We start from the raw sequence: 14,977 nt of genomic DNA, 5'->3' as shown, positions 1-14,977 counted from the left end.
TTTGATTTGGTAGTTTCTGTATTAGATAAATACATGTTGAATATTCCGATTCGTTTTTACTGATTTCTTCTTTAAAATTGTGATTTTATTTATGTACATAAATTAAAATTGAAAAAAATCAATGTGGCGTGGGATAATTTGTCTGTACATAGAAATACAAATCCGAGAATTGTTTAAGGGAGGTGGAGGGTAGTTCAATTCATAAACTCAGTCGATTATGACGATTACTTTATATTACACATCGTATTATGGTCGATGCAGTTAAGGAGAAAAGTTCAAAAATTTATATCATTTTTTCATTTATAGCTCCATGCTGCCATGTAACGGTAAAAGAAAAAAAATCAAAAACCAAGTAAGAAACAATTTTTGTAAAACGTATTGTTTTGTTTCCGGAAAATTGTTTCCAGCAAAAAGTGTTTCTCACCAGTACATAGGGTCTGGTGGCTTAAAAGTACTCCGATCTTCAATTACGGTTTGAAGACTTTGATCGAAGTGCAGCGAGAGGATGCATCTGTCGTACGGAAGTGAAAGGGATTTGATCTCCTTTGAATTGCGGTTACAAATGTATGTGTGAAGTGTAGTAATCTTAACCTTTCAGCATCTTCAGGCAATGGGATCTGTAGACCGCGTTGCCTTGTAGATGAAGATGCTGGGGAGGAATTAAGGTTGAGAAGTGCCTCTAATGCTCTTGTAGGAGCTGTCCTGAAACAAGAAGTACCTTTGAGGCATGCAAGTCGCTGGCACATTCTGAGTTTTTCCTGCAAGGTAGTGCTGAACTTTGCTCTGACCCACACCACGCAGTAGGGCGAGCATTGGTCGTACAACTTGGCAGTATAAAGCCACATCAGGGACTTAGGATTCAGACCCCAGCGTGTGCTCACAGCTCACCGCACGGCATTAAGCTAGGGACATAGTCGCAGTCTTGATGCGGTTGATACAGTGGGGTTTCCATCTTAGTGCGGAATCCATTCCAATATAACCATGCGTGACAGAACCGCCATTATCTCCATTTCCTTTGTTCACCGCAACGCTAAGTTCAATGTAGCTATTTTAGTTCTGTGCAGTACAGCATTTAAGTATTATTAATCCAGTTTAATCGCAGTGATTTAGCGTTGTATAACATGTATTTCCTGAATACAATAATTTATTTAGGTTCCCATAATTTTCTCCGAAAACATCTTATTTGTCCAACGCCATTTACAATGTCTAAAAATCGCTATATTTAATAAAAGAATTAAACTATACTCGAATCGTTGAGTAAAAGCCGTATCGAGTATATTATTGTCGGATTTAGTTATTGTTTATGTGGTGTAACAGTTTAGCGTTTGTTTTAATGCCATTTATTTTTATGCTGTTTTTATTAAATTACATGTTTTTATTGTTGAGTTCACGGCCTACTAGAGGTATATCTATACGGCCTACTTATAGAGATAGCGTCAGGCCCCGCGATTGGCAGTTAAAGCAGCGTCCCGAACCAAACCACCGTCTTCGGACGTAACAATATACTGTATAATTGGTTTTCCGCCGGAAATCTACTCACAATGGTCCATTCAATAGACTAACAGCTGTAGTATTGCTTGGTACAAACCACAGAAATAAAAAAGAGTAGAACGCGCAACTGCCCAAAACCGTGATATATTCTTTTTTCTATTCACGTGACTGCAAACTCCGTCCCCATTTCGCTTGGTTTCCATTGTAAAAGATAGGCGCACAGTGATTTTAGGAGGTTTTAGCCGTTTATTTCAAAAACTACACTAACTATTCCAGTTTATTAGGCCAGTTTAGTTTTTGGTAGGTTGACGCTTACACTTTAGCGCTTGCTTAGGAAAATTAATTAATTTATAAATTTAATTAATAACGTTCAAACAAACAGTTTGTTAGAAATATATATATGTTTGGAAATAGTTATTTTTCCCTATAAACTTAAATTAAGTCAAAAAACGAAGAAAAACTACATTAAACGCCCTGGCTTCCATTGACTACAATAGTAAAGGGGAACGAGTCGTAAAAAAGAGAAAGTGTATCATGCTCTCTCCTTTACCGACATTAGAGATGCGCGTTCTATTCTTTTTTATTTCTGTGGTACAAACACACAGCTGGAGTATTGCTTGGTACAAAATAATAATCGGAATCGGAGCGCATTGAACATAGAGATTGTGGAACTATTTACGGAGCACCAGCTTTAGAATAGATGATGAGGCATAAACCTATTTTAAGTTCCGTGTAAAGCTTGTAAAGAAATCATACTGTATATTTTTTAATTTTAGAATTTTGAATAATAAATCGCATAATTAGCAATTAAGTAATTACTCTTCTGTTTGACCAAAAGCGCTAAATCCAAGGTGTACTAAACCCTATAATTAATTATTTCCATAATGAATATTTCTAACCAAGCATAGTTTTATAAAGAATAGTGCATGGCCTACTCAATAATGTATTGAGTAGGCTATGGAATAGTGCAACAATCGCTTAATTAGCGCTGGTAATTAACGATTAATTTTTTGTTTGTTTAATGGCGCTAAATCCAAAATGTATCTTAAACCTTAATTAATCGATTGCACTTCATAAAATATTTCTAACGGAACACAGTTATATAAACCCTAGTGTATAAAGTTGCCTATAGTTAACGAGTAGTTAATGGTAACAAAGCACGCGAGCCAAGTAAACTTCAACGCGTCATCAGGAATCCCTTAGTAAGTCGGTTATCTTAACATTTTGGCTCTGTTTACGTTACAGTAAAAATATAAATCAAAAATATGAAAATAAATTCTCTCATATATTAATAAAATATATATAGTAGAATGGGGGAAGATGGGACACTTCAGCACACATTGCCGAATATTTCCCAAAATCAAAATAGATGACGGTTTTTGGGTAATACCACGAATTAGTACTATCATTCCTTCATTAATTGACAACAATTTAAAAGAATATAACAAAACACACGAGAATTTAGCGATTCTAGCGGGTGGGGGAAGATGGGAAACTTTGTCAGACGAGACTCTCTTTTAAGTTTCTTTTTACGGACCCCCATTTAATGATAATCAGGAAAATAAGGTTACAGAATTATACTTTGAACAGGTAAAAAAATGCGAAATAGTAAGGTGCTATTTTTTAATGCTCGCTAAATCATAGTAAAGCCGATGACTTTTTTAGTTTGCGTGTGCGAACGATTAAATTAGTTTCATAGCTTTATAAAACAACCTGAAATATTTCGTACAGTTTGATTTTTTCCCCTAAAACTAGTTTTAGTTTTGTAAAAAACACTGAGATATAAGCATGAAGAAAATAGGCAGGGGTCAATATGACTTTAATTTATGATAAAAACAACAAAAAAATATCGGTTTAACGTTATATATATAAGGTTTGAATGGCAAAGAAACTATCACAGCCTGTTAAATTCGGTAGGTTAACTACAAGTTGCAGAATACTGCTAATGTAAATATATTTCATTTTAGAGTTCCATCTTCCCCCCATTGTAGTTTTGTATGTTTTCATTGCCAAACTTTGAAAGGTTTGCTTTTAATTTAGTAATTTATACCTCAGGGGGTTTTCAACTATAAGATACTGATATAATAAAAAGATAACATTTTGAAAATATATTCGAAGTTTGGTCATTTGCACTTGGTGTTAATTTATAAGAAGGGGCTTGTGTCAAAAACAGAGTAGTAATACCCAATTCGTAGCAAAAATAAAAACTTTATCAATAGTTATAATCAATTTTCTGTTAATACAAGTTCATATACATTTGTAGGATACAAATTTATCCATTGATGTTCGAACATTACCCATTGTCGTTCTAACAATACCAATTGTTATGCAATAATATAATGTATAGGTAACATGCACACAAATAAAAAAGAGTAGAACGCGCAACTTTCCAAAACCGTGATATATTCTTTTTTCTATTCACGTGACCCCAACTCTGTCCCCATTTCGCTTGGTCTCCATTGTAAAAAAATAGGCGCATGGTAGTTTTAGGAGGGTTTAGCTGTTTATTTCAAAAACTGCACCAACTATTCAAGTTTATTAGGCCAGTTTAGTTATTTGGTAGGTTAACGCTTACAGTTTACGACTTTTTAGGAAATATAATTATTTAATAATTTTAATTAAAAACCTTTAAGCAAACGGTTGTTTTACCCTATAACTTTAAATCAAGTCAAAAAATGAAGAAAAACTACATAAAACGCCCTCGAATTCATTGACTACAATAATAAAAGGGAAGGACCCGTGAAAGAGAGAGAATATATCGTGCTCTCTCCTTTGCCGACATTGGAGATGCGCGTTCTATTCTTTTTTTATTTCTGTGGTAACATGTTAAAAACTATAGCAGTAGGGCAAGAAAAAGAATGTTTAGACTTAATTTTCAAAGCGTACAGTATTATTTCATGTTATTTACGTATATTCCTGTTTTAAATACACTTAATCATCAAAATTAACAATGATTTTAAACTGTCCCATCTTACCCTGTGTGTTTTTGCATTTGTAAAATTTCACTTGTTGTGCGGAAAGTTAAATAACTCCTCGTGTGTTTTATTATATTTTATTAAATTGGTGTCAATTAATAAAGAAATGATAGTACTAATTCGTGGTATTAACCAAAAACCGTTATATATTTTGATTTTGGAAATATTTGGCAATATGTGCTTAAGTGTCCTATCTTCCCCCATTGTACTATAATTATATTATATTGTGAAAGATAATGCACTTTAGCCTGATCGTGTTTTAAGCAATAAATAACAGTCTATGGGAGTCTGGAGGATACTGTTACGTTGTGGGTATGAGGATTTTGAAGCCACATTTTCACGCTTGGTTTCTTTGATTGCTCACGCGTTTAAGTCTCGTCGTTTTCTGTATCGTTGGACCAGAACTCTGTGTCGTTGCAAAGAGGTATTTCAGTCAGTTTAAATTTACAAGGTTTTTCTTAGTAGTTACATTGTATCGGTGTACGTTAACTCGTTTATCGGTCATTGCTCCTTTTATATTTTAGAACATATATTTTTATACTTGCTTTTATTAAAACGATATACGATTTTAGACAGTGGTTTTAGTTTAGAGCAGACTACGACATCAGACAGGCCCGCGATTGGCCGTTAAGGCAACGTCCCGGACCAAACACCTCAAACACGGGTTTATAATTCTTTGAATGTTCTTTGTTTACTACCAAATGGGACGACGAGAAAATAGAGTGAAAAGTTGTCCTATCCCACCCTACTATAAAATTAATATTAACTTAACATTACCGAAATTGGTTTTATAAATTGTTTTTGATCAAGCTTAGTCGGCCGTGGTAGTAAATAAGTTAAACATGTTCCATTTAATTATATTATGTGTTCACTCATTAGAGCTGTGCCTTTTTGTTTTAAATTTCTCTACTGCTAAGACCTTTTTGTTTTCAGTTAACAAATAATGAATCAATTGGTTAAGAAGTGGTTCGTTGTACTAATTGTGGCGCTTGTAATACTCTTAACTAGAGTTTTATGGAAGAACATAGTCTGGGAGAGCAAAGAACCACTCAACTCAGAAAAGAAACAACTGCAAGAAGTAACTAGGCAATTTAAGGGCCAATTGCTAAAATCCCCGCCCGCAAAGAATTACACCATTCGTGAGACACTGCCAGTACTAGTGCCCATAATATGTGGGGTCTCGGCGAAAAAGAGAAAAATTGACGAATCCGGAAAAAAATATAAAGTTCCAAATATAGTGCACCTTGTACGAATTGGGGACAGGGTGCCATTCGACGCTGTCACGTATTTAACTTTACGGTCAATGGCGAGCATACAACAGCCTGAAGTGATCTACATCTACTACACAACTACTATTCCCACAAGTACATATTGTAAAACTAGGAATAGAAATTTAAATCTACTCTTACGGGTCCCATTTTATCATTGACGAAAACAAATGTTACACTAATAGTAGTATTTGACAGTATTCTCAAAGTTCAACAAACTGCGCTGTAAAGGCCGTTACTTTTGTCAAGTATGTCGGTGTTAAACGATAACAAATTAAACGAATAATAGTTAAAAAAAAAAGTTTACTATGCTCGAATACAAATTAAACGAATAATAGCTAAAAGAACTAATAAGAATTGTATACGTTTACTGAATCATATTAAAACTGCCGAAATTATAAAGTTTGTGAATATGAATCATCAATTCCGTATCGTAGTTTAATAATATAGGATAAAATATTTTGTAGATTTTGTACACAAAAATAGCGTTTTAAAATATAAAGCTGACGCAAGAAACTGACCGTGTCCGCTAATTTCCGTAGGTTGGCTACAAGTTGCAGAATACTATGAACAATCTTTCAATTTTGTTTCTGATTATGCCCCACTTTATAGTTTGCAAGAGTATTTGATCAAACATTGTTTGTTTGTAAAGTTCGTTTTTATTTATTAACTTATATATAAGAATAAGACAAATATAATAACAAGATATATAGTAGGGTGGGGGAAGCCGAAACACTTTTAGCACATGATTTTTAAATTTCCTGATTGTATTTTAAATAGTTAACAGTGGTATGGGTTTATAATTCTTTGAAAGCGTTTTATATACTACCAATTAGGACGAAAAAATAGAGTGAAAAGGTGTCCCATATTCCCCTATATATTCGTATGAAAAAAAATATATTCTAAATTCAGTCACAGGCATTTGGATAAATTATAAGAAATACTGCGATACGAAATTATTATCATTTTAATTTATTATAGGTCTAAGTTTTATCAATAAAATTCCAACAACACCAATTATTGTTTAAACAATACTAAGCCACAACCCTTAAGAGTTTATTGACATAGTATATATAGGCATGGCGCCATGTGTATAGGTAATACGAAACTATAGACAAGAAAATATTTACAGTTTATTTTCTAAGCAAAAAACATTGTTTTTTTTGTAGTATACGTCATGAGCCGGCGTAATCTTACGGTATGTTACTATTTTCAATCGAAAAATAAAAACCAACTGAAGTCAGTATTTTATAATTTTTGGGTTGATTTTACGTGGCTTTTTCGAAAAGGCTGTTTTGTATTTAGAAAATTTGGTGGTGCCTTTATATCATTTAACACCCCTACATGTACATACAATTTCTATGTATCTTACCCCATCCTACTATATGTAGGTAAGTTCGCAGAACGAGCAAAAAAAGAGATACCGTGTCTTCAGTGGGTTAAAGTGAAAGATCCAGAATATGTCAACGGAGTACACGTCAGTATATTTTTATATTCGTTTAAATGAACACATGAGTTTTACTTGTGTATATTTGCATGGCGAGGCAATGCTAAAATTTATAACACAGGTGTCCTGTTACATACACAATCGTACCTGTTTATTATGGGTTACCATATGTATAACTTTGTAGGTTATTGTTTTCGGTGCTGTTTGGTATTTTAATCCGAAAATTTCAATAGCTGATTGGTGACTATTGGGTTGAAGGCTATCTTACAAACCTTTAAACATTCTCTACAAATGATATGTTTTACTGTGCAATACAAGCAGTTTTGGTTTTATTTTCTTGCCATACACCGATTGTTCATACAGCTGTCGGTACCGGATTCACGTACAGATATAGTTCGTTTCACAAAACTACTTGAGCATGGAGGAATATATGTGGATAACGACGTTATTTTACTGAAAAGCTTAGATCCCCTTCGCCACTATTCTTTCGTTGCTGGACGGTAAACCTTACTTTGATATACCCTATAATGTACGATGCGGCGTATATATATTAAGTGAAAATATTGTGAGCCTTGTGGATCACAAAAGGCATGAAGCTCCAATAAATAAGATACAATGGAAAAAAAGAAGCCTGTACAATAAAAGAGAACTTAATGGGGGCGCGTATGTTACGACTTCGTAACAAAGTAATAAAATAATTCTATAGTAGAGTGGGGTAAGACGGAAAACTTAATGCCCAATAATATACCTTAAAATACATTTCGGTTTTTGGGTTATACCACGATTTAGTACTATCAAACAACTCATTAGTAATCATTGGGTTGAAGGATATCTTAATAACCTTTAAACGTACGCTACAAATGATAGTTTTATCATTTCTTTATTATGAATGAATGAATGTAACTTACTTTATCCTTGCGTGGCCGGAAAACGACAGTCGTTTAACAACAATTCAAAAATATATAAAGAACACGCGAGAAGATATTTACCGATTCGCACACCATAGGTGTAATTTAACCAGTTCGAAAACACACAGGGTAAGACGGAACAGTATAAAATTATTGTTAATTTTGATTAATAAGTGTATTTATTATTATCTGGGTGCTTTGGGAATACACGTAAATAACACGAAATAATATTGTATGGTTTAAAAATTAAGTTTAAAAAAATCTATGGCTTGCCTACTGCTATAGTTTCCAAATTTCTAAACTACAGTACGTTGTTGTTCAAACAGCCAAAATTTCGAAGATGCGCGTTTTATTCTTCAGAAAAAATGCACTCGTCTACGCTTCGGCGAACACACGCCGATTGTGCGGTTTTAAATCTGAAAATTTAGTCTAAACATTATAAATATATTTTATTATTTGGTTTCATTCAAGAGATTAAAGAATAAATGCTAAAAATAAAAATTGAGATAAAAGCGAAAAATCGAACAAAAAAACAATAACAAGAGAGCAAAGCTCTAATGGATGGACTTGTATAATACAAAGTCTATAGAAATCACAAGTTAGTTGCTTAACTTGTGATTTCTATGGACTTTGGTATAATATAAACATTACATTTTAATAAAATCGAGGCCGCTGCTGTTATATTTTGCAAATAAACCTATTGGGGGTTGCGATATCATAGTTTGACAAAGAATACATAAACTGTTTATGTATATTAGGATTGTGTGAAATACAGCTCTATTTTCTGGGCATTAAATCTGTCTCGTCCACATTTTTAAAAGTTGGAATATATAACAAAGCGACATTATTTGTTTAACCAGGTGACCTGGTTCATATGGGGATCCAATCAGGTCAAAATACAACACGAATAAATCGCATTTATTGTAATAAGTTGTATTATTTTTATATCACAAGTTGTATTATTTTTAGATGTTAGTCTCACAAAAGTATAATTTTACGTTACAACTTAATTTAATTTTACCTTACGACTTAAATTATTTTTTCGTTACGACTTTAATATAGTTTTACGTTACAACTTAAATTAGTTTTACGTGACGACTTGAATTAATTTTATATCCGGTAAAATCACTCATGCGTTTCCAAACTCCATTGTCCCTACGTCCATGACGTCATAGTCGCCGCTATTACGGATCACAATGCATACAATTTTATCGTATCTGGGTGCTGTTTGTTTGTCTGAATATTGCAATTTTGCAGGAACCAAGCACTTCTGCGCATAAAATGGTTTTCTGCTTACGTTATATGTTATCACAATAATAAACCTCACATAAATAATCAACTTTTATTGAACATTTTACCGATAAAGGAATAAAAAAACAGAAACTATCAAGTATACCAACCAAAAACATAAAGAAACATGTTTAAACTAAAAATAGAAACAAAAATACATAACAATAAAATATAGTGCATAACATATATATCTAGCTGCAGTTTTGCTTGCAAATTGCCGTAATTTTACTTTTTGGCTCTCTAACTTATTAAGTACCCGGTAACGAAACTTACGGTATCTTTGTAAAAATTTACCTAATATTAAAGTAAGATTGAGAAAAAACAATACTAAGCCACTATCTTTGGTCCTCTCCTTGATTTAATAAGCCACCCTTTTTGCCGTTCAGAGTATATAAAAAAATCTGAAAACGCGAAGACATTTTCTGCTATAGTACTTAGCAGTTAAGAGCAGCATATCCACTCATATTGTATAATAAATGTAGTTTCTAATAGTTTTTAAGATTCGTAGACATGAGAATATACTATTACATAAACTAATTACCAAGCTAATAATTTCTGATGGTATAGTATAGTAGGGTCGGGAAAGATGAGACACTTTGTCAGACGAGACTTTATTTTATTTTCTCTTTACGGACCCCATTTAATGATAATCAGGAAAATAAGGTTACAGAATTATTCGACGGTATTATCACGACTTTATAAAACGCCCGTCAAAGCTGATTATTGTTTTTAAATATTAAAAAAATATGTAAAATAGAAACAGTATATTTTGAACAGGTAAAAAAATGCGAAATAATAAGGTGCTATTTTTTAATGCTCGCTAAATCATAGTAAAGTCAATGATTTTTTTAGTTTGCGTGTGCGAACGATTAAACTTGTTTCATAGCTTCATAAAACAACCTGGAATATTTCGTACAGTTTGATTTTGTCACATAAAACTAGTTTTAGTTTTGTAAAAAACACTGAGATATAAGCATGAAGAAAATAGACAGGGGTCAATATGACTTTAATTTAATATAAAAACAACAAAAAATATCGGTTTAACGTTATATATAAGAAGTTTACATGGCAAAGAAGCTAGCACAGCCTGTTAAACTCGGTAGGTTAACTACAAGTTGCAGAACATTGCTAATGTAAATATATTTCAATTTAGAGTCCCATCTTCCCCCACATTGTAGTTTTGTATGTTTTCATTGCCAAACTTTGAAAGATTTGCTTTTAATTTAGTAATTTATACCTCAGGGGTTTTTCAACTATAAGATACTGATATAATAAAATGATAATATTTTGAAAATATATTCGAAATTTGGTATAATATATATATAATTTTTGGACTAAATTTTCAGATTTAAAACCGCATGATTAGCGATTAATTAACGATTACTTTCCTCGTCTAATTTTTGCCAAGAACAATTTTGCCAAGAACAGTTTACATCGTAAAATCAAGTACTGTAGTTTTCTTTGGTGAAATGAGGTTGGCACTTACTATACTTAACACTGTAGAGTTGGAAACTGCGGATTATCTAATAGTCATTGTTGGTTGTGTTTATAGCAGTAAGCAATATTTCCTACGAATTCTTAAATAAGGCCAATTTAATAGACAGATGTACCAATTTTTACACACTTTCACTTGTAGCAGCACTAGCAGAGTATAACAGACAACTTCAATTTGTGGTTAGCTAGATTTGATAATGCTGTTAGTTGTTGGTAATGTAGTTTACGCGAAGACTGACATGCACCAATATTTAATATTTATCTTTGCCCTGCACATATATATTATACAGTTTTATTTCAATCAAGAGAATAAAGAATAAATGCTAGAATTAAGAATTGAGATAAGTACGAAAATGGATCTATATGATCACTAACGTGCTCAATCACTAACGTGCTCAAAATAAACTATATGCCTCTCTAGCTTGGCCAAAAGCTATATAGACAAATATTTTAAATCCAATCCTAAACCTTTTTTAAATAACAAATGTTAACAAAACTCAACGTATTTTATATACGATTACATTTTAAAAGTTAAATTGGCAATGATTCTTTTTTTCCAGAGAACATGCAGAGAGCATCAACGATGGAATCATGCTAGTTGAAAAAAATTCATATTTTGCCAACAAGTTTTACCATGAAAGTTATTTGAAAGCACTTGAGAATTATGATCCAAACGAATATTTTACGTATGCACAGGATGGGCTATACCGATTCTACAGACAAAATATGGAGGTAAAACAATTTGACACGGTATAACCATAGTTTACTGAAGTAATATTACGCATTTATATACAATGTAGCATAGTGGTTTACGGCGCCGTGGCATGGTGGTTAGCGCGCATGCCTCTAACCCAGAGATAATGGGTTCTCGACGCTGCTACCGTTGTGGGCGTATGTGTCTTTGGGCAGGACACTTAACGGCAATTGCTCTAACGCAGTGGTCACTAATGGGTTGTCTAAATTATCAGATATACTTAAAAAAGGATAAAAATCCCTAAAAAATAATCACTTACAAGTAACAGACAGGGTAACTCGTAAGTTGGCATGAAGTGTTAAACCCGTGTGATAACGACTGTCGTTTTCCGAAAATCATTCATTCATTACATTGAATGGCCTATTATTATCAGCCATATACATACAAGAGATCACAGATCTAATGCGTGAGCACGTTTAAAACTAATGACCATGGTATTAATTAACCCTTTTACTACAACGGTCGACTACGCTTGATTAAAAACAAACCGGAAGTAACCAACAAAGCGGTTTTCAGTTACCATTGGTGACTGTGGAGCAGTAGGTAGAATGCATTTTTACATGTATTATAAAGACTTATTATTATTATGTATGAGGATTGAGTAAATGGTAAAGGATATGTGTAAATACGCTTTGTACAACTCCCGTACCCTTGTATACTTACATTGCTAACCTTGTCGTTACTTAAAATCGCTTGTTTCCGTGAAATTGGATAAACCGTAGTCACGCAGTAATTAGGTAATGTTAGAAGTAAATATTATTCATATGATGTTTAATTAAAAATAATGTTTCAATTACGATTAATGATAATACGGTATAAGAGTAGTGCATTTAATGCGTCCCCACTTAAATGCTAATAGTTTGATTCAGTCGTGAATCGTTGTGTGGATTTCTTATTTCACCAACACGTGCCGTCGTTCCCTCCCAAACTCCCAGACAGTGTTTCCGCTATGTAAAGTGCATGCGGAAAGTAATCGTTAATTAATCGCTCATCGTGCGGTTTTAAATCTGAAAATTCAGTCTAAAAATTATAAATATATATTATGATTTGATTTCAAACAAGAGAATTAATAAAAATGCTAGAATTAAGTATTGAGATAAGTGCGGAAAATTCACGAAAAAAACAACAAGAACAACTGTTCGACGAAAAAGGATCTATATGACCACTAACGTGCTCAATAATATTATGCAGTCAGCATACATGGTTTATCTAAATTATCAGCCATATACATAAAAAAGAAAAAATCCCCTAAAAAGTAATCACCCACAAAGTAACATACAGGGTAACTCGCAAGCTGGCACGAGGTGTTAAACCTGTGTGAAACGACTGTCGTTTTTTCGGAATTGAATGAATTCTTATTCTTATCATTCATTCATTACATTCAATGGCCTATGCCTAAACGAAAGTATTCTGGACAGACTATTTGCTGTTTCACCGACAAGGCAGCACCAGATATAAGGACTTCGCAAGTAAAAATCATAAAACTTTTGTGTTTCGCTTCAGTATACCATAGTATAACCCTTTATTTAATTAATGTGAATGATTAATAGAATGTAACTTGCCTTATCCTCGTGTCGCCGGAAAACGACAGTCGTAATAACCCGGATGTTCAATTTCATACACGTTGTACCACCTTAGGTGCTACTACGTATGTGTTTTTCTCTATGGCTGACAATTCAGAGAACCCATCGGTGAACACTAGGTAAGGGCAATTGCCGTAATGTTTCCTGCCCAAGAACACATGCGCCCACAATGGTTGCAGCGGCGAGCTTTGAAGAACTAACCTCTAAGTTAGAGGCAGGTACGCGAACCAATGTGCCACGACACCGGACTTTCACACTGTTTTTCAGCCGGACGTACATATCGAAGAGTTTGCTTTCAACAGGCCACTTCCATTCGACGGGTATGAAGGTTTCGGTGCAGCAGTTAACAGCCACTATGATCTCAGTGAAAACTACGTTCTACATATACACCCAAGGGCAACTGTCGGACACGTGCCAGAATTGAATTACATTTATACGGATACTGAAGAAGAAGTTCGTACTAGAGATAACATCTACGGAGCAGCAGCTAGAATAGCTTACTTTGGAAGTCCAGATCTGATATTTAAACCTGGTGAAAAAGTTTACAGCCGAGCGCCCACCATTAAGTTGAAACCGTTGCCGAAAATAGAACCAGATAATGAAAATAGTTCAAACATTACAAGATAAACAGACGGAACAGCCGTTTTGCCTATAATGTATTAACTCCTATTTACTCGATATACTCATACAATTAGATTCAATGTTATCTGTGCTACTTCCTTATAAGCCGTTCTGCGCGTGAAATAGAGCGATTATTGTTGTTACATTTTTTTAATGACTGATAAAAGCATAACTAAAAGATGCTCATTTTAAATGTTCGCCATATTAAAACTCCATAACATCAATTGATAAACATGTGTCCTACTATGGTTATATTTTCGCAAAAAAATGAAAATTTGATATTTATATGATTCAAGTTATGATCATACTTTTTAATATTTTACACCCAAGCGCTATAACATATTTAAATGCATTTAAACTTGTAATAAAAGAAAATTAATATTATAGTAGAGTGGGGGAAGATGGAACACTTAAGCACATTTTGCCAAATACTACAAAAATCAAAGGATATGAAGGTTTTTATGTGATACCACGAATCAGTACTATTAATCCTTTATTAATTGACAACAATTTTAAAAGAATACAGTAGGGTGGAGGAAGATGGGATACCTTTAGCACATAATATCTAAATGTCTTGATCGTGTTTTAAACAATTAACAACGGTCTAGGGGAGTCGTAAGGATACGATTTTATAATTCTTTGCATTTTATTTGTTTACTACCAAATTGGGCGAGACAATAGATTGAAAAGGTGTCCCATCTTCCCCCAACCTACTATATATTATAACACACGAGGAGCCGTTTATGGTGGTTCGCACGTAAGGTGTAATTTTACAAATCCGAAAACACACAGGATCATACGGGGCAGACCGAGCATATCAATTAAAAGCCCTAATCTTAATCTTAGAGGCTTCAAGAACAAAAAACTTTTTGTAATAATTGAAACAAATAAATTAAATTCTCGATGTTTCCCAGGTATACTTACGTACGGATAGGATAAAGTAAATGATGCGGCAGTCGAAGACTCTATTTAAATTCAAAACATCACATTTGAATGTACGTATTTACTGTTGATTATATTATTTTTGATAACGTGTATAATTTTTGCGTTCGTGCAAATAAAATATATGAACAAGGGATTAAAGATATGACCATACTTTTTTTTGTATTCTGAACCCAAGCCCGCATTTTTTTGAAGAAATTAATA

At 33.3% G+C, this 14,977-nt stretch overlaps 2 protein-coding genes across 2 annotated transcripts; one reads left to right on the top strand and one right to left on the bottom strand.

The window, feature by feature from the left end:
• Window positions 1–280: 280 nt before the first annotated feature.
• Window positions 281–1,565, bottom strand: LOC113475733. The gene is made up of 2 exons (XM_026840410.1): window positions 592–1,565; window positions 281–511 (listed from the first exon to the last, which is right to left on the bottom strand). Exons 1-2 carry the CDS (start codon window positions 843–845, stop codon window positions 421–423), a joined length of 345 nt encoding a protein of 114 aa, XP_026696211.1. The 5' UTR covers window positions 846–1,565; the 3' UTR covers window positions 281–420.
• Window positions 1,566–4,693: 3,128 nt separating this feature from the next.
• On the top strand, window positions 4,694–13,910 carry LOC101243196. Its single transcript, XM_026840409.1, has 6 exons — window positions 4,694–4,890; window positions 5,400–5,830; window positions 7,126–7,211; window positions 7,545–7,681; window positions 11,434–11,605; window positions 13,478–13,910. Exons 2-6 carry the CDS (start codon window positions 5,410–5,412, stop codon window positions 13,835–13,837), a joined length of 1,176 nt encoding a protein of 391 aa, XP_026696210.1. The 5' UTR covers window positions 4,694–4,890; window positions 5,400–5,409; the 3' UTR covers window positions 13,838–13,910.
• The last annotated feature ends 1,067 nt before the right edge of the window (window positions 13,911–14,977 follow it).

Source organism: Ciona intestinalis, unplaced genomic scaffold (genome assembly GCF_000224145.3).
Source record: "Ciona intestinalis unplaced genomic scaffold, KH HT001243.1, whole genome shotgun sequence".
In the NCBI taxonomy this organism is placed as follows: domain Eukaryota; kingdom Metazoa; phylum Chordata; class Ascidiacea; order Phlebobranchia; family Cionidae; genus Ciona; species Ciona intestinalis.
This window is presented reverse-complemented; position numbering and strand designations above follow the sequence as displayed.